General features: G+C 33.7%; 1 protein-coding gene across 1 annotated transcript in view; it reads left to right on the top strand.

The window, feature by feature from the left end:
• Window positions 1-4,226: 4,226 nt before the first annotated feature.
• The window catches only part of LOC134240291 (sideroflexin-5-like), a 19,490-nt gene continuing 3,524 nt past the window's right edge, over window positions 4,227-20,192 (top strand). Inside the window, exons 1-11 of the mRNA XM_062722396.1 lie at window positions 4,227-4,382; window positions 5,194-5,262; window positions 7,236-7,340; window positions 7,603-7,657; window positions 8,054-8,079; window positions 8,180-8,290; window positions 18,894-18,959; window positions 19,222-19,312; window positions 19,434-19,549; window positions 19,637-19,722; window positions 20,039-20,156. Of these exons, the coding sequence (XP_062578380.1) occupies window positions 4,332-4,382; window positions 5,194-5,262; window positions 7,236-7,340; window positions 7,603-7,657; window positions 8,054-8,079; window positions 8,180-8,290; window positions 18,894-18,959; window positions 19,222-19,312; window positions 19,434-19,549; window positions 19,637-19,722; window positions 20,039-20,156 (894 nt within the window). The 5' untranslated portion in view covers window positions 4,227-4,331. The remainder of the gene's footprint in view (window positions 4,383-5,193; window positions 5,263-7,235; window positions 7,341-7,602; window positions 7,658-8,053; window positions 8,080-8,179; window positions 8,291-18,893; window positions 18,960-19,221; window positions 19,313-19,433; window positions 19,550-19,636; window positions 19,723-20,038; window positions 20,157-20,192) is intronic.

The following is a 20,192-nucleotide window of genomic DNA, read 5'->3' as shown; positions in this document are numbered from 1 at the left end:
AACCTTGGGCAACATTATTAATTGAATATGTTGAAAGCGTCGACCATTCATGACTTCGATTAAAAATTTTGACGATCGTCAGCTTATGTCTTCATGTAGCTAGTCAGTAAATTTATGATCCTGTGACGAAAGTTTGTTGAAAATATGTTATAGGCCCTAAAAAACCATGCAATTTGTTAATACTGGAAAACGGTGAATATTCTTGTTATTAAATATGAGGATAACTAGAACATTGATCGATTTCATAAATCTGAATCGTGAGTTTAATATGGCAAAAGCACACATGTGATATCCAATATGCCGAACAAAATAAGAAACTGCAACTACCCTAGAGTTGACGGGAAAAAGGTTTTCAAATTGGGTCGTTGAAATCGTTGTAACATTAACTTATTTCTCAGTAGTAGGTTGTCTCCGTTTAAAAATTGATCGTACCATGAGGATGGCTCTGAATGACATATCGAATCAGTTGAGACATACAATTTTTTTACAAACACCTTATTTCAAGAATAAAAAGAGTGAAAATAACGAACAGTGATCAGTACCGGTATCTAGAAATCTACAAACAATTCTGTAAACAGTGTATAATACGGACCCCAGAAATTCTAGAGGTACAAGGTACTTTGTAAGTAGTTATCAAATGTGTACAACTGTGAGAGGCGTAAGCAGATTACACATACGTGAGCCTAGTGTTTTATATGCAATCATGAAATTGTAGACAGAGCATTTCGTTAAGGTATAGTTAAATCGAGTACCGCGTATTTATAAGTGGAAATTATAGCAAGACACAAAGTAAACAATTTGTCATCAGAAATTGGTTTTCTGCCCCTTTTCGAAGAAGGGAGGGCATATTGCTTTGCTGCTGTCTGTCGGTCTGTCTGTTGGTCAACCATCAGTTTCCGTTCATTTTCTTCGCAGAGGTTGTACATATTGAAATGAAATTTGGTATACCGATTTATCAGCTAAATATCTAGGTCAAGATCTGTTTCGGGTACGATCGCACCATTTTTGTCAGAATTATGCCCCCTGGACTTGGAAAAATTCCAATTATTTGCGTGGGGGAGGGAGGCATAAGTGTTTTACAAACATCTCTTGTTATTTTTTAGCAAGATGTTATTTAAGCGATTAAAATTCTAACTCAAGAAGCTATTACAAACTAGAGTTATTGTGAGTAATGAGCTCACTAAATGATACCCCCGCCTCCCATATGGTTATAATGGCAAAGTCCATGTTTTGCTGTGGCCGGGAAACCCAAAATATGTGTCGGATCAAAAAGTAACATAGGAGGTGCACAATGGCAATATGTGATAAAAATTCTGTGAAAGTTTAATTAAACTTCACTCAGTGGTATAAGAGGAGTTGCGGATAAGAGATGGGTACCCCAAAGCGTAACAGACAGACGGACGGACAGACTGACATACGGCTAGACAGACGACATACCGATTAATATATATACCCTCCCGCTTTTCAAGCGTATAATAAAACGCAATTAATCTTCAGCGTTATATGCAGTTTTAGTGACCTCAGCACCCTCACTAATAATGTAAAAAATTAAATCCTCGCTAAAAATTCTGCTTATAAGCATAGGCCTGCGCCTGGTTACAGGATGGTGTAGTTTATTATACCCCCCGCTTGAAAAGCGGGAGGGTATATAGTAATCGTTAATTCCATCCGTCCGTCTGTCCGTCCGTCTGTTACGCTTTGGGGTACCCATCTCTTATCCGCAACTCCTCTCATACCACTGAATGAAATTTAATGAAACTTTCACAGAATCTTTATTACATATTGCCATTGTGCACCTCCTATTTTACTTTTTGATCCGACACATATTTTGAGTTTCCCGGCCACAGGAAAACATGGACTTTTTCACCAGTTATAACCATATGGGAGGCGGGGGGTATCATTTAGTGAGCTCATCGCTCACAGTACCTCTAGTTTATTTTATGTTACGAGGTGTGTAGATCTGAATATACTCATTAAAATAAAAATAAAAAATCAAAATATCATATGTACTGTGTATTTAAAGAAGGTCTTGATACATGATAGTGTATTTTATGTATTTTATGTTTTACTAGGTGTATCTGAATATACTCATTAGAATAAAAATAAAAAATCGCTGAAATTAACACTTTTAAAAATATTATCTTTTTATACAGTAGATATGATATTTTTAAAACGTGTTAATATTTCAGCTATTTTTAATTTTTATTTTAATGAGTATATTCAGATACATCTAGTAAAACATGATTTTTATACACATAATCTCTAGGAGATTATATGTATTTTTATACCCCCCGCTTGAAAAGTGGGAGGGTATATAGTAATCGGTATTTCCGTCCGTCCGTCTGTACGTCCGTCCGTCTGTTACGCTTTGGGGTACCCATCTCTTATCCGCAAATCCTCTCATACCACTGAAGGAAATTTAATGAAACTTTCACAGAATCTTCATTACATATTGCCATTGTGCACCTCCTATTTTACTTTTTCTTCTGACATATATTTTGGATTTTCCAGAGCAAAACATGGAGACAGCCATTATATTCATATGGGAGGCGGGGGGTATCATTTAGTGAGCTCATTGCTCACAGTACCTCTAGTTTTTATGTTGGATGTTGGAATATATATGAATACTTTACTTACTTAGTCCTCTTCGTGCTTTGAGCACATAAGGCCTGCACCGAGGACCTCCATCTCTGTCTGTCTGCTGCCATTGTCTGTACAGTGCCCCAAGTCCACCCCTGATCATTCATTTCCTTTTCAACCGACCGTCGCCATGTCTCCTTTGGTCGCCCTCTGCTTCTCTTTCCTGGTGGAGTCCATCTTAGGGCTACCCTTGGTAACTCTGATGGTTTCATCCTCATCATATGGCCAATCCATTTCCATCGTCTTTCTTTAATCTGGTCAGATATAGCAACTGTGTGTGTTCTTTCGTACAGCTCCTCATTGGTGATCTTGTTTGGCCAGAATATCTTTAGTATTCTACGGAGACATCTTGTTTGGAAGGTATCCAGTTTTTGCGAGATGTTCTTTGTCACCTTCCGTGACTCAGATCCATAGAGAAGGACTCCAATGACATTTGTTTTGAATATCCTTATTTTGGTTTTGGATCTGATAATTGAGGATTTCCAGATGTTCCGTAGGTTTGCAAAGATGGCACGGGCTTTTGAAATTCTATTCTCTACATCCATGGTGGAATCTCCATTGGCTGTGATCTTACTGCCAAGGTATATAAAATTGTCTACTTCTTCTATTCTGTTGTTGTTTGCTGTGACTTCTTTATCTATCTTTGTATTTATCTTCATTAGCTTTGTTTTGTTTACATTTATCTTAAGTCCAATTTGTCTGCCATACTTGACCAGGTCATCAGTTTTGCTTTGAATATCTTTGTATCGCTGTGATAGTAATGCGATATCATCTGCAAAGTCAAGATCTTCTAGTGACTGTTGAAATGTCCAGGATATTCCTCTACTGGTCTGACTGGTAGTAATTTTCATAACCCAGTCTATGCAGAAACTAAACAGCAATGGTGAAAGCAGACATCCCTGTCGTACCCCAGTTTGGATTGGGAAGCTGTCTTTTAGTTCAGTGCCGCAGATCACCTTTGCCTGGAAGTCCTTGTATAGCATCTGAATGATGGATATGATCTTGTTAGGGATGCCATAATGTCTGAGGATCATCCATAAAGCAGGACGATGTATACTGTCAAATGCTTTGGCAAAGTCGATGAAATTGGCATACAACGTAGCATTCCATTCATTGCTTTGTTCCAGTATTTGCCTCAAGGAAAATATCTGGTCTGTGCATGATTTTCCTTTTCTAAATCCAGCTTGTTCTTTACGAAGGTATGGGTCTACCACTGAGGCCATTCTGTTTAAGATGACTCTGCTTAAGACTTTGCTGGTAACTGACAACAACATAATCCCTCTCCAGTTATTTGTGTCAGCTAGGTCACCTTTCTTTCTTCGGATAAGATATATGAATAAGGGAAGTCAATATTGTATTTTTGCATCTATTAATTTATTTTTGAAGGTACTTTGAAACCAATTTTGTCGGTCTTTCTATATTTAATTTCGTTACTGAATATACATTTCCAACATCTCAAAAGAAAATTGTTCTGTTAGTGTTTCTTTTCATCAAAAAACACGAGTTGACCTGGCATGAGACGATGACGCTTTCCGGGATTTCGGTTTCTTAACAGAAATTTAGTGTGTTATAGAGCGTACATTATTTCCTGCGTTTTCTACGGTCCAAACAAAACCTTGAGAACGTGATAACTGGTAAAGAGAGCAGAGTTGTCACATGACAGACCTACATATTCTTGAAAACTGAGGAAGATGTCGGATGCATATCCACCTTTTAAACTTGGAAAACCTCGTTATGACCAGGTTAGTTAACTGAGTTTGCTAAAAACTAAACATATATAGGTTATTTTTTATGACGATTATTTAAATGAAATACCATGCTCGTGTACAAGTCACGTTCACCGTTAAAGTCAAGACTGAAGAGACAACATCTTTTCTAAAGAACAATAACATTTTTATGCCCCCTTAATAAAGCATTCATGTGCACGTGTGCACATAGCTTTTGGTCTGTCCGTCTTGCTGCGTGTGTATGTCCACAAAAACTTTATCAAGCCCAGTCCAAACACTACGTCATCTGATCATTACATGACTGTACGTATTTCTACTTACATTTGTACATGTATGTAGCTATTCATAGCTACCTTGGTGTTTCAACATACTCCAGCTGGCCATTTTTACCAATTAATTTGTTTGCTAGGTGATTCTTCACTCGTTCCTTTTTTTATACTTGCATTAAGAGGTCTGTGTAATGTATGAAAAGATGGTAATGATTGTTTGACAGTACAGTCTTCCTTGAAACTAATTGCCCAGTGATTTCTTCATTAAACTTAGCAAATATATTGGATAAAGTGAGTAGAATGAATAATAATGAATGAAATTAAACATCTTTACAAATGTATATCACAGAAATGCTAGAAAATTACACTATATCTATAAACATCAAATCTTTTAGAAAGAAGGATCCTGGTGATTGGCACTGGATTTTAATTTAAATACAACATTCTTTAGGACATACTCTTCTGTCCATGAATTTTTGGGGATCGAAGAAAATGAGTATTTGATGAATTAAACATATAATTCAGATTATACTAATTTGACATCTTTAATATTTCAGTCAACATTTGATGGCAGACTTCGACACTTTTTTGATGTCATAGATCCTAGAACTCTATTTACTTCAAAGGTCTGTACTTTTCTACAGATTAAGTCTGCCTTTTAACAATTCTTTTAATTTGTTTTTACCTATTACTGACTTTTTTTTTAATTTTCATGTTAGAATTTAGCATTACATAGAATGCTTGCATGTTTGTTTTTTTTATTAAGATATTAGGGATGTCAGTGATTTTTCTAAACTCAATTTAGGTCCGAATATCGGCCCTTTCCCCTCTCAAAAATTACCAATTTTTTCCCAATTTTCAACTGCTTTTTTCCCAAAATCAAAACGTATATTGTTTTGGTCATATTGAATTTTTATGTACGACTTATCTAAAATGGAACGCTATTGTGTTTGGTCATTGGGTCGCTTAAAATGATGACGAAAAAACAGCAGTTTATTTGTGTGTTTGCAAGACTTGGACAAATATTCAACACAATCCTGCGTGCGAAGTGTTTTCTTTTCACAATCCAAAGTGAAAGCGAAAGTCTCAATGCGCATGCGCGAATGTGTAGCAGGGAGCTGCCCAAAGTTGAATCTGATGATGTAGTTGTCAAACTTGTGTGTCAATACATCATATGAAATTTAATATGCATGTGAATCAGTAAAACGTAGCTTTATTTGTAAATTGCAAGTACTAGTAGCTCTACAAAAAGCTTCCTTGATTTCACAAAAATTAAACTGTTTCTTCATCCTGCAGATACTAGCATTGCAGAGAAATACAGCAATACATGCTTGTAAATCATGTCAAGATTATTCCATCTCCAATGTGAGCAATAACGAGAAATTGGGAATGATTTTTTCTCAATTATGTCTACCATTATGGCAAAAATTGTAATATAGGACAATCAAAGAACAAAAATTAGAAATGTAAAACTGTGTCCATTTTGTTGAAAAATTTTGTAGCAGATAAATTTAATAAATGGTATAACATTTACTTACCGGTATATATTTTATTTTACTCGTCAATATGAAGGTTAATTACAATTTTATTGTTTTTCCCAATTTGACACAAATGTCGACAATTTTTCCCAATTGAAAAGGCCCAGGCCCCTTTTAAAAATTGTAGAAAAATCACTGGATGTCAAAATATTCATTTTCCTTAGTCGAACATTCGATTGTATTATTCGAACGATAGTGGACTATTCGAAACATTTTTTTTAAAACAATCTCATCGATAGCATCTTTATAACTCAAGACCCTTTTTCATAAATTTATGTAAAAGATAACATCAAATTTAATGCCTGTATTGGACACCGAATCTCAGAGATAAGATCATGAAATGAAATAGATGTACACCAGCAATTCTCCAAAATTCTCATCACATTTATTGGTCTGTACAGTCAGTTTCATTCCAGTAAGCTTACAGAATTGCCAGCACGATTGTTTTTAAAGCTTATTAAATGGTTATGGGGAGGTATAAACACACTTGTCAAATACTGTTTGTTCAAATAATAATTACCCCCGCTATTAATATTCCTAGCATACTAAGTAAGATTATTGTTTTGATTATCGAAGTTTCAACAATTTACGGCTATGGTGTGTTCCTAGCATTTGAACATTTGTGGAGGTAATAATTAATTTATAATTGGTACAAATCCAATTTTGGAGCTGCATAATTTACTACAATAACAAAAATAGGTCTTTAATTGAGAAATAATTATTGCTAACCGGGTATGTAATTACTAACTGTACTTTCCATAAGTACAATGTGGAAAATTATTTATGTATTGGGAAGGCAACTGAGCTCTTATTTGTCTGAGAACATATACTGTAATGGTTTGAGGAATGACGTTTTTTTCACTTTTGAGATACTTATCACTTATTTCTTGCACTTATTTAATATTCGAATGTCATTTCATTATTCGATCGTAGGTCCATTTGACTGATAGTCGACTGTTCGTTGACATCCCTATAAGATATACATGTACATGAAGACACTTGTTCTCTTTTTTTGCACAAACTGATGAAAAATTACAGTTTTAAAAATTCTTTTTCAATAGGAAGAATTACAGAGAAGTATTAAACTCTTAGATGACTTTGCAAAGAACAGATTGCCACCAAATGTTACAAATAAAGAGTTATGGGAAGCTCAAAAAATTAAACAGGTAGAAGTTCATATTGTGGTATAAATCTATATTGGAGGGTACCATGTTTTTGGATTGTGTGTAGGACAATGCTTTCATACACGATTTACACAAAGTATTTTTGTTCAGTTCTAGTCATCACATCATCATTCCAAGGAGTAATTAACATACAAATTCAAATAATAAATGAGAATATTTAGATTTTGATGATTTGTTGATTTTTTAAAGTCAATACAATATGATTATATTCCTATTCATGTCAATATTTTTTAACACCTTGCAGGCAATCATACACCCAGACACGGGAGAAAAAGTATTTATGCCCTTTAGAATGTCAGGTAACTATATTATCATTATTTTCAAGAATTTTTTTTTTTGCATGAAACATCTATTAGAAATTTGAAATCTATTTATATCATTTATATTATTTGAATTGAGTTTGAAGATCAAAGATGCATTAAACCAAAAATCTGCAAATTTTTGAAATGTATATAATTTAAAGAAACATGCAATGCATTCTAAAAAGAGAAATGTATAAAAATATATCTGGAATACTATTTCATAACATTTCTTGAGTAGTTACATGTATTTAGTAACAATTAATGCTATAATAATGATGAATCAGGAATATGTTACATTAATTTCCAACTTAACCTAAAGGTAAAAAATTCACACCACTCTCTCATCTCTAAGAAATTTATAAACAACAGTTTATGTATTTATATGTATTTTAGGGTTCGTGCCTTTTGGATCTCCTATGGTAAGTTTTTTTTATAAGATTAAGAGTATAAAAATTCTAATATTTGGTGATATTTTTTGAATATTTTGATCTCAGTTTGCTTTAAATGGTTGATGTACAGGTTGTTGGACTGTTACTACCAAATCAAACCATAGCCAGCACCATATTTTGGCAGTGGATAAATCAAAGCCATAACGCATGTGTAAACTACGCCAACAGAAATGCTACCTCAGTAAGTATCTCATCAACAATTAATTTCATTTGCAGAATTATTTTATATACATTGTATGTTTGTCCATATGCAAATAAATTTTTCATTACCATTAAAACATGAAATAAACATTTCAAATGAATTTCATATAATCTTATGCTTTTTTAAATGGTTCGCTTTATTTGTGAAAGAAATAACTGATCATCATTTAAATGTATTCATTTATAAATGCATGTATGCTTTGCATATCTGTTCCAAAATGTCTGTTGCAGATACATGTATATAACAGATGGTATAAGCTTCTTTGTATAATTTGTGTTTGATATGTTTTGCTTGTTCCACTTCCCTATTTACTGTGGAATCATTTTAATTTGTGGGCTAGCAAAACTTTACTTGTTCATGGAGACTTTATTTCATGGGTTACTACTTGATATGGCAAATACAAATAAATTATTATGCTTACAAAATAAACAATCATGGGGATGTAAATTTGTGGGTTAGGAAGACCCACACAACCCAACATTGGTTTTAATAAACAATTATGATTTCACAGTTATAGATTTATTCCTTGGTCCTTTTTCTTTCATAAAACAAGGGAAAAAAATGTTACCTTTTAAAATTCCTGTATTTCTGTACATGTGTAAATTGCAAAGCATGATTTATTGAGTGTTCTAACACAGACTCACTATTAATGGCCTAAAATATTCAATATGCACAGTCTTTATTTATTTAAAATGAAAAATACTAAAGAAAAGAGCTCTTTACTCAATTTAGATGTGGATGTGTATGATCGACCATACATGCTAGTAGCTTCCTCAGAGTTTACTTGTAAACAAAGAAAATTTGCAGAAAGAGAAAAAACAACACTAAATCAAAACAATAACAAAAATCAATACATCAAATAAATGATAGGCTTTCTGATATGGTGCCTTCCCATAAATGCAAGATAAACTAGTGCTAATTGTAACGGGGACTGTTACAGATGTTCCCCAAACGCTCCCCAACTTCCTTTTGTAGTCATATTCCCTGTAAGCTTCATTAAATAAGACAAACTCTATGCATTTGAGACTTTAACAACGTTTACCCAGAAGTGTACCATGTTCATTCAAATTTTATCATTGCACATTTGCGCATGTAATGACCATATCATATTGTCTACATAATCCATATATTTTAATATGCTTAATATTAAAGTATTTAATCCAAAAGTATATTTAAAAAATGCTCATTCAAGTGTATTTTTGATTTTAACCATTTCACGTGCACGCACGTGCATACATGAGCGTGGTGGCCATACCTTCTTGTAGTTCATTACATCTATCTATGTTCTAAATCCCACCCTGTTTGGTTGAAAACCAAGGGAGTTATAGCTGTTTAAAGTTTCAGCCAATCAGATTGCAGAGCACGTACACGCACGTGTATGCATGTGCATGGTGACCATACCTTCTTGTAGAAGTCTATTATATATATCTATGTTCCAAATCCCATCCTGTTTGGTTGAAAACCAAAGGAGTTATAGCTGTTTGAAGTTTCAGCCAATCAGATTGCAGCGCACGTGAGTGCACGTGTTTTCATGATTATTGCTATATATCATTTTGTAGGATATCTTAATGCATGGCTATGTTCAAAATTTCAAAGGATTTCGTCAAAAAACAAGAAAGATATTGAGACTTTAGTTTCAGCCAATCAGAGCAAAGCGCACGTGCATGCGCGTGAGATCTTGCTATTTTGACCATGTCATCTTGTCTACACTACTAATATATCCTTACATTATGAGTTTCAAAGAATTTCATAAAAAAATAGAAAAGTTAAGGCAGTATACATTATATTGGCCATTTAACGTGTTGCATGTGCCCGCTCTTGCAAGCACGTGCGAGCAAAATGACCTTCGTTCGGCAAATCTACATAACATCCCTACTAACCCTAAAAAGGTTTTACCTTAGTCGGATGTGTAGTTTACAAGATCATTCGTGGACTAGATTTTCCCAGGAAGAAGAAAAATAACTAGTGCTAATTGTAACGGGGACCGTTACAGATGTTCCCCAAACGCTCCCCAACTCCCTTTTGGTGCCATATTCCCTGTAAGCTTCATTAAATAAGACAAACTCTATGCATCTGAGATTTTAACAACATTTACAAAGAAGTGTACAAAAATCATTTAAACTTTAGCTTTGCACGCGTGCACATGTGAATGCATTTGCGTCATGGCCATATCATCTTGTCTACACAATCTATATTTTTAATACACTGAATGTTAAAGTATTTAATCCAAAATTATTTAAAAAATACGCTCATTCAAGTGTATGTTTGATTTTACTCATTTCACGTGCACGCACGTGCATACATGAGCATGGTGACCATACCTTCTTGTAGAAGTCCATTACATCTATCTATGTTCTAAATCCCACCCCGTTTGGGTGAAAACTAAGGGAGTTATAGCTGTTTAAAGTTTCAGCCAATCAGATTGCAGCACATGTACACGCACGTGTATGCATGTGCATGGTGACCATACCTACTTGTAGAAGTATATTATATCTATCTATATTCCAAATCCCATCCTGTTTGGTTGAAAACCAAGAGAGTTATAGCTGTTTAAAGTTTCAGCCAATCAGATTGCAGCGCACGTGCATGCACGTGTTTTCATGATAATTGCTTTATTTCAAGTTGTAGGATATCCTAATGCATGGCTATGTTCAAAATTTCAAAGGATTTCGTCAAAAAACAAGAAAGATATTGAGACTTTCGTTGCAGCCAATCAGAGCGAAGTGCACGTGCATGCGCGTGAGATCTTGCTATTTTCACCATGTCGTCATGTCTATACTACTAATACATCCTCACATTATGAGTTTCAAAGCATTTCATATAAAAAAAGAAAAGTTGTGGCTATATCTATTATATTGGTCATTTCACGTGTTGCACGTGCACGCTCTTGCAAGCACGTGCGCGCAAAATGACCTTGATTCCGCAAATCTACATAACATGTCTACTAACCCTAAAAAGGTTTTACCTACATCGGACGAACAGTTTACAAGATCATTCCCGGACAAAAAAGTTCCAGGAAGAAGAAGAAGAAAAATAATAATAACTAGTGCTAATTGTAACGGGGACCGTTACAGATGTTCCCCAAACGCTCCCCAACACCCATTTGGTGCCATATTCCCTGTAAGCTTCATTAAATAAGACAAACTCTATGCATTTGAGACTTTAAAACGTTTACCCAAAAGTGTATCAAGTTCATTCAAATTTGAGCAATGCACGCGTGCGCGTGTGAATGCATGTGCGTTATGACCATATCATCTTGTCTACACAATATTAAAGTATTTAATCCAAAAGTATTAAAAAATACGCTCATTCAAGTGTATTTTTGATTTTACTCATTTCACGTGCACGCACATGCATATATGAGCATGGTGACCATACCCTCTTGTAGAGGTCCATTACATCTATGTGTGTTCTAAATCCCATCCCGTTTGGTTGAAAACCAAGGGAGTTTTAGCTGTTTAAAGTTTTAGCCAATCAGATTGCAGCGCACGTACACGCACGTGTATGCATATGCATAGTGACCATACCTTCTTGTAGAAGTCTATTATATCTATCTATGTTCCAAATCCCATCCTGTTTGGTTGAAAACCAAGGGAGTTATAGCTATTTAAAGTTTAAGCCAATCAGACTGTAGCGCACGTGCATGCATGTGTTTTCATGATAATTGCTATATATCATGTTGTAGGATATCCTATTCCATGGCTATGTTCAAAATTTCAAAGGATTTCGTCAAAAAACAAAGATATTGAGACTTTAGTTTCAGCCAATCAGAGCGAAGCGCACGTGCATGCGCGTGAGATCTTGCTATTTTGACCATGTCATATTGTCTGTGCTACTAATATATCCTTATATTATGAGTTTCAAAGCATTTCATCAAAAAGGTAAAAAGTTATGCCTATATCAATTAAATCGGTCATTTCACGTGTTGCACGTGCACGCTTGTGCAAGCACGTGCGCGCAAAATGACCTTTGTTCCGCAAATCTACATAACATGTCTACTGACCCTAAAAAGGTTTTACCTAAGTCGGATGTGTAGTTTACAAGATCACTCCCGGACAAAAAAGTACCCAGGAAGAAGAAGAAGAAAAATAATAATAATAAGAAACAGAGTAAAAACAATATGTTCCCCAACTTCGTTTGGGGAACATAATAATAATAAGAAACAGAGTAAAAACAATATGTTCCCCAACTTCGTTTGGGGAACATAATAACTAGGAGACTTATTGTTCACAGAACAATAAGAGGTCTTTCCAGCTTTTTAAGTGTTTCCGTGTCATTTGGGTTGAAAAAACGAAGAAAAACGCAAAAAAAGAAATAAAAAAAAAAAATAAAAAAAAAAATAAGGTGCTCCAGCTGGATTCGATCCCTGGACCCTCCGATTAGCAGGCGAGCGCTCTAACCACTACGCCACGGGTTCCGTTGAAATTGTGTTGTATTATTGTCGAGTTAAAGTTAACGGAATTTCCTTGATTCATTGACCAGTCAAAGAGTTCCACTTGAGACACTTCTGACAAGCTCCTGGGAGTATATGTGAGTTTGAATGAGATTGTTTTCGAGTTAAAATGTAAGGGATAGGGTCCGATTACAATTATGATATTGGTATTAACGGGGATACATGCATTTGAGGTTGCGTAGCAATTTATGTATTTGAAAAAGGCCTCGTTTGTTTTGACAGATATGGTCAATTCATAGATAAGATTTAATAATCATTTCTATTTGAATTGAATTCATAGTTACCAGCATAAATTAAACTTGAAACATGCATCTCAGGGAGAAAAAAAAACGGTGTCATTGAAAGCGTGGAAATTTATTTGACAGGAAAAATCGCCGTTTTCTAGATTCATTCCATTAATATTAAATCTAAATAAAATTGACATAAATTCCACATACTAAAGAAAGCAAGAATATTTGGTATCGAAATATCGTATTAGAGCAGGAGAATCAAGTGATATTAACAACAATCGAAGAAATAGCCAATACAAACTTTATTTAATTTTCATACTTATCAACAATTCTATTTCAGACAGAAAAAAAAATGTAGAATTTGCCGATATTCACTAGAATTTAATTGCACTTAAGAGACTCACTGTAAAACTCTCAGGGCAGTTTCTTTGAGGTGTCTTCTACATGCTAAACTGAATTTTATCTTGATCTGTGATGTCTTTTGAGTTGTAGAAAAATTTTCTATGCCACTATTGATTTTTTTTTTAGAGAAATGGGGGGGGGCGGTTGTAATATATAAGTGTTTGTTGACATGACAGTTATAAATACCTCCACATAATTAAGCTTGATTGTGACCTTTGGATCAAAGGTCAGGTCATTTATCAAGGTCAAAGGTCAAGGTCATCCAAAAAAAAAAGCACTTAGCCTTATAAACTTGAGTTTTACACTTGAAGCTGAATCTAGGTAAAGATAATGAATATATCTTTTTAAACTTTTGATAAAAGGTCAAAGGTCAAGGTCAAATATCAAGGTCAAAGGTCAAGGTCATTTTAACCAAAAGCCCGTAAATAAGCAATTTTGATACTTTCCCAATGACCTTGACCTTTGACCTTGACCTAATATTCAAGGTCAAAGGTCAAAAGATCTCATGCAGTTGGGCCCATGTCCTTACTACTTGTCGTTAAGAAGTTTTTAGTTCTTCATAAACATCATAAACTGCCAGGGGCAATAACTACTTAAAATGTTTACGAATTCTTTCGCACTAATAGAATGAGAAGTGTACTAAATTAGTCGCAGACATTGTAGAAGGTTTCGTACCTCTACGGTTTACGGTTTCGGAGGAGTAGCGATAACAAGGGTTTACACTGAAAGGGGCACTAACTTTTAGAGGGTTCAATCTTAGGGGACAAGCATGGAATCTCTGAAATGGTTTTAAGAGTAGATACTAAAGATGCAAAGAAGTTTAGAATTTGGTAAAGAACAGAAGAGCTATAAAAAATGCTGAATTTTACCTATTTTGAATGACCTTGACCTTTGACCTTGACCTAGATTTTAAGGTCAAAGGTCAAGAAATCTTTTGCATTTGGCCCCATGTCTCTACGCCTTGTCGTTTTAGAAAAATTCTTGATATTTGTAAACATCGCAAACATTCAGGGGCAATAATTCATTATAGGAGTTTATGAATCCTTTCGCAATGTTTGATTGGAGAGTCTACTAAATCAGTCGTAAACATTAATAAAGGTTTGGAATCTCTGCGGTTTATGGTTTCGGAGGAGTAGCGATAACAAGCTTTCATTGCGAAAGGGGTCGTAACTCCGAAAGGGGTCAAAGTTCATATACGCAGGGTCAACTGGAAAAATCTTTTACGGAGTACATTTCTATCGACTGAAAATCTTTTCGATAAATCTTGAAACAAAAAATCACACGGCGGAAAAATAATAAAGAAAAAGGAAAAAAAGAAACAGAAGAATATCAATAGGTCTTTCCAGAGAAAGCTGGAAAGACCTAATAACTAGGAGACTTATTGTTCACAGAACAATAAGAGGTCTTTCCACCTTCTTTGAATTTCAAATTTGTTTTATATCTGACTCCTAAAAATTAAATTCCATGAAAAAGAAACCAAAATTGTCTTAAAGCATAGAAAAAATGAAAATTTAAAAAAAAAAGAATGACCTTGACCTTTGACCTTGAAAAAATATTCAAGGTCAAAGGTCAAGGGTCACAATGCAATTGACCCCATGCTTCTACCACTTATAGTTTTCAAGTTATAAGGTTTAATAGTAAGTACAAAGAAGTTAAAGGGCAATAACTCATATAAGGGGTCATCAGATTCTTTTGCACTTATACAATGAAGTTAGGTCTAAAGACCCTTAAGACATTAGTGAAGGTTTGGTGTCTGTAGGGTCTACAGTTTCGGAGGAGTAGCGATAACAAGGTTTTTCGCACAAGGGGCAATAACTTTTAAAAGGTTTAATCTTAGGGGACAAGAATGAAATCTTTGAAACAGTTTTAAGAGTACATATCACTGATGCATAGACATTAAGTATATGTTGAAAGACAAAAGAGATACAAAAAGAGCTAATTTTCTCATTTTTGGAATGACCTTGACCTTTGACCTTTACATGTATTTTAAGGTCAAAGGTCAATGAATCTTATGCAGTTGGTCCCATGTCTCTACGACTTCTTGTTTTGAAAATTTTTAATTATTTGTAAAATTCAAAAAGTTTCAGGGGCAATAACTCACTGAAGGGGTCAATGAATACTTTCGCAATGAATCAATGAAGTGTCTACTAAAGTAGTCAAAGACATTAGTGAAGGTTTCATTTCTCTACTGTTTACGGTTTCGGAGGAGTAGCGATAACAAGCTTTTTTGCAAAAGGGGTAATAACTCCGAAAGGGGTCATAGTTCATATATGCAGGGTCAATTGCGAAAATCTTTTACGGAGTACATTCTTATGAACTTAAAATCTTTTCGATAAATCTTGAAACTCAAAATCACACGGCGGAAAAATAATAAAAAATAATAAGAAAAAGGAAAAAAAGAAACAGAAGGAAATCAATAGGTCTTTCCACAGAAAGGTGGAAAGACCTAATAAGAAACAGAGTAAAAACAATATGTTCCCCAACTTCGTTTGGGGAACATAATTACATTCATGTGCAAGAAAAGTCTGTCCACATGCATGTACATGTAAGATAAATTATGTCCCATGATTGCAAGATTAATTATGTTTACATGCAAGAAAAGTCTGTCCACATGCATGTACATGTAAGATAAATTATGTCCCATGATTTCAAGATTAATTATGTTTACATGCAAGAAAAGTTGTCAACATGCAAGATAAATTATTTTAGCATGCAAGAAAAGTATATCAGTATGCAAGATAATTATTTCTACATGCATAATAATTATGCTGATACATGTATGCAAAGTTACCAATCTTTTTTAGAAAATATAATTTTAATATTGGTAAACTTACATGTATTTCTGCCAGTAAAAAACATAATACAAACAAGATGCAACATAATTATGTTGACATGGGACATTTATTTTAAAAGGCAAGTTAAGATTAAAGATATGCAAAATAATAAATTACATGTGAATATATATATCTCTAATGCTGAAATAACTAACTCACATGTTAACATAATGACATGTATCTTGCATGTTGACATAAATGAGTTGCATGTCTACATACATGTAAGTACCTTGCATGTCTACAAAAATAAGTTGTATGTCAACATAATCCTATTGTATCTTGCTTGTGTGATGTCATATAATGGCATATGTAAGTAAATTTACCAATATTAACATTAAATTTTCTAAAAAGATTGGAAAATGTGATTTCATGTCATCATAATTATTTGGCATGTTTACTAAGTTGCATGTCTTCATAATTATGTTGAACGTTAGCATAATTTATCTTGCATATAAAGGTATAAATATTTTGAATTATCATACTTTTTCCAGCAATGTTCTATTGAAAGGCATATTTTGGCAATGACCAGTTAAAAATTTATTTATTCAAATAAGTTTTTGCCTCACCTGAAATCAAAGTTCAGGTGGTTTTTCTTTGCTGATTACTTGTGTACATGTACATGTATCCAGTTGCTTGCTGTCCATCAGTAATTTTTTGGGATGACATTTTTGACTTTTTTCTTGAGAACCACTTGGTCAATTTTAACCAACTTTGCTCAAGGCATTCTTAATTAAGTAAAAGAGATTTTGAATTATTCTAGTGAAGAGCCATGTCCCCTTTGCCGAGGATATGATTTTAAAAAAGGCTCAGTTGTCATTAAAAAATTCTTCGTAAGAACTATTAAGAAAAATTATGTAGAAGTTTTCTGAAGTTTAAAATTGTTCAAATCAAGGCCTCTTTATTTATGGTTTGGCCACAATATAACGTACGTAGGAATGAATATGAAAACAATTCTTGAAAAACCATGCCAAGAACCACTAGCCCAGAAAAAATGAAACTTGAGAGAAGACTTCCAGACATCCGGGTACTGTGGATTCTAAATTGTTCAGTGTATGACCTCCAATGGTGGATGGGGCCATAGAAAGGGAACAAAGTTGGAATGAATAGGAAAAGTCCTTTTAAAAAAACTTCTGCTATAGAGCCACTTGACGAGAAATATAAGATTGCTGATACTCAGTAGATTTTAAATTTCAAATATGGCTGTAGGTTAGATTGATTGATTGATTGTATATTGTTTAACGTCCCTCTCGAGAATTTTTCACTCATATGGAGACGTCACCATATGCTGGTGAAGGGCTTCAAATTTAGACCTATACTCGGCACTCAGGGCCATTGAGCAGTGAGGGTTCTTACTCATACCAGCGCCTACCATGACACTGGACCTACGTTTTTAAGGTCATATCCGAAAGACCCATTACTTTTACTTCTAATGCCGAGCGTTTGGCGAAGGAACCTCTACGTTAGAATGGGACCATTAGGGGATTAGAGTTTCACATTGTACGTGTTAATTAAATTTTTTATTAAATCAGGAAAAAACCCTGTAAAATCTTCTTATTAGCCACTTGTAAGCGATGCAGTATTTGATTTTTTCTATTTGTATTGTATGATTATTTATTTGTATTCTATAATTTTCCATTTGTATAGTATGATTTTTCATTTGTATATACGTTGCAATATATGATCTTTTCCATTTGTATTGAATAATCTTTATTTGTATTCTATAATTTTCCATTTGAATTGTATACTATTAATTTTTTAATTGTTGTATTCTATATTTTCCTTTTGTATTGTAAAAAAATCATTTAAATTATAAAAATTTTCATTGTATTCAGTCTATATTTTCCATTTGCATCCTAATTTTTCTTATTTGTATTGTAAATGTTCTTATTTGTATTCGATAATTTTTCATTTGTATTTGTAAAAATTCTACAATACAAATGGAAAAATTTTAAATGTAAATGGGAGAATAGGTTAACATGCAACATATTTATGTCAATATGCAAGATAAGTATGTTAACATGCAACTTATTTATGACAACATGCAAGATAATTACGTCAAAATGTGTCTTATTTATATCAATATGCAAGAGATATGTACATGTATGTTGATACACAACTTATTTTCTTGCATGTTGACATAAATATCTTTTATGTTAAATATAACTTGCATGTTGACAAAAATAAGTTGCGTGTTGACATAAATAAGTTGCATGTTAACAAAAATAAGTTGCATGTCTACATAATTTACATAATTATGTTTCATCTTGCATCTACGATGTCAGATCCGAGCGTTAGAACGGGATTTTACTCACATTAAAAAAAGATTCTCTTTTAAGAGTTGTAACTTGCATTTCAACATAGTTATCTTTGATGTAGATATAATAAAGTTGCATGCAAACATAATTTATCATGCATGTATAGAGGACAGAAATATGCCACCAAAGGTGAACCTCTTCATTTATTTAAAAAAAATCTTTCTATTAAATTTTCTTTGAGAATTTGATCGGCATTTTGTATCAAGTTAAACCTCATGTAAAACTAGGTTTATAGTGCCACTAATCGTACAATCATATATTTGATTTAAATTTTCTTAGAAATAATCAAATCAAGAGATTATTATCGAGGAAGTTCAGAACACACTAACCAAGTTCCATTTCTTACAGCCAACACCAATAAGTCGGTTTCTTCTAGGATATGCAGGGGCAGTAACCACGGCTGTGTCAATTGCTGTCAGTATTACTCATAAAACTTTTTATAAACATAAACGTAACTCAAGATCTAGACGATTCAAGCTTTTAATATTCTTGTTTTAAGAATTGATGGTTTATTTTAAAGAACACTTTTCTTTAAAAATTTGATTGATTGTTTAATTGATATAGTTTAACACCGGATGGGCAATATTTCAGCCATATTTCGGCGGAAAAAATTTGAATGAGAAAAGAAATTATAACAAGTCTGAATTTCTTCACGAAAATTTCATTTTCTCTTCAGGTAGGATTAAATGTTTTAATACAGAAGGCAAATAAATTTAACCCGGCTACAAAACTTCTCATTCAGAGATTTGTCCCCTTTCCAGCAGTAGGTATGAAAATGTATTTACCACAATTATGTAAATGTTGACAAAATTTGACACATTTGATTTTATATGTTTGTATATTTCTGATATATTTTTTAATAATGAATCTTTCTTATTAACCCACAAGCTTGCGCCAGCACCTGTAATTTACTGTTGATGAGGAATTCAGAGCTGTCTACGGGTATAGAGGTACAGGATCACAATGGAAATGTAATCGGAAAGTCCAAAGTAGCTGCTGAAAAGGTAAGCCATTCGATTTTTCTTGTTTCTCCAAAGGCAACGCACCTTGTGATGTTTAAGTTAATTAAATATTGTTATTTTCTTTTTAAGGCATTAATGGAGACTGCTGTCACACGAATGTTCTTGCCCGCCCCAATTCTTGTGATTCCTCCGGTCATTATGTCTGTCCTGGAAAAGTAAGTGGACAAATCATTTTACTATCAATAAATGTAAAATAATGAACTTATTAATTGCCCTACCTATTATTATATATTTATTCAAATCTAATCATCTTTATAAAAACTAGTGAATTATTTCATCTGTTTGTTATTTATTTAAATATCCCCGTTTTATGATAAAACGAAGGGGAAATACGACCAGAACTTCAGTAAGGAGGTATATGGACTGTGTTACATACATTGGTTATGAGTTGTCCCTCTTTGGCCTTAAAATTTCCAGAGTTGTTGAATTTTACCACATGAAGGATAAAAAAATTGTTTCCTTCTTTTACAGAACGGTGTTATTCAAAAAATATCCTCGTATAAACCTTCCGATCCATGCTGCAGTTGTGACCATTTGTTTTGGTCTTGCCCTTCCTGTTGCAATAGCGATTTTCCCTCAGTATTCCAAGGTAATCATCAATCAGTCACGTGGGATATTTTCAAGA

This window comes from Saccostrea cucullata, unplaced genomic scaffold (genome assembly GCF_032062105.1).
Source record: "Saccostrea cucullata isolate Sc308-1 unplaced genomic scaffold, CSIRO_AGI_Scuc_v1 ctg43, whole genome shotgun sequence".
NCBI lineage: Eukaryota > Metazoa > Mollusca > Bivalvia > Ostreida > Ostreidae > Saccostrea > Saccostrea cuccullata.
Note: the sequence above shows the minus strand (reverse complement) of the source record. Positions and strands in the feature narration are given on the sequence as shown.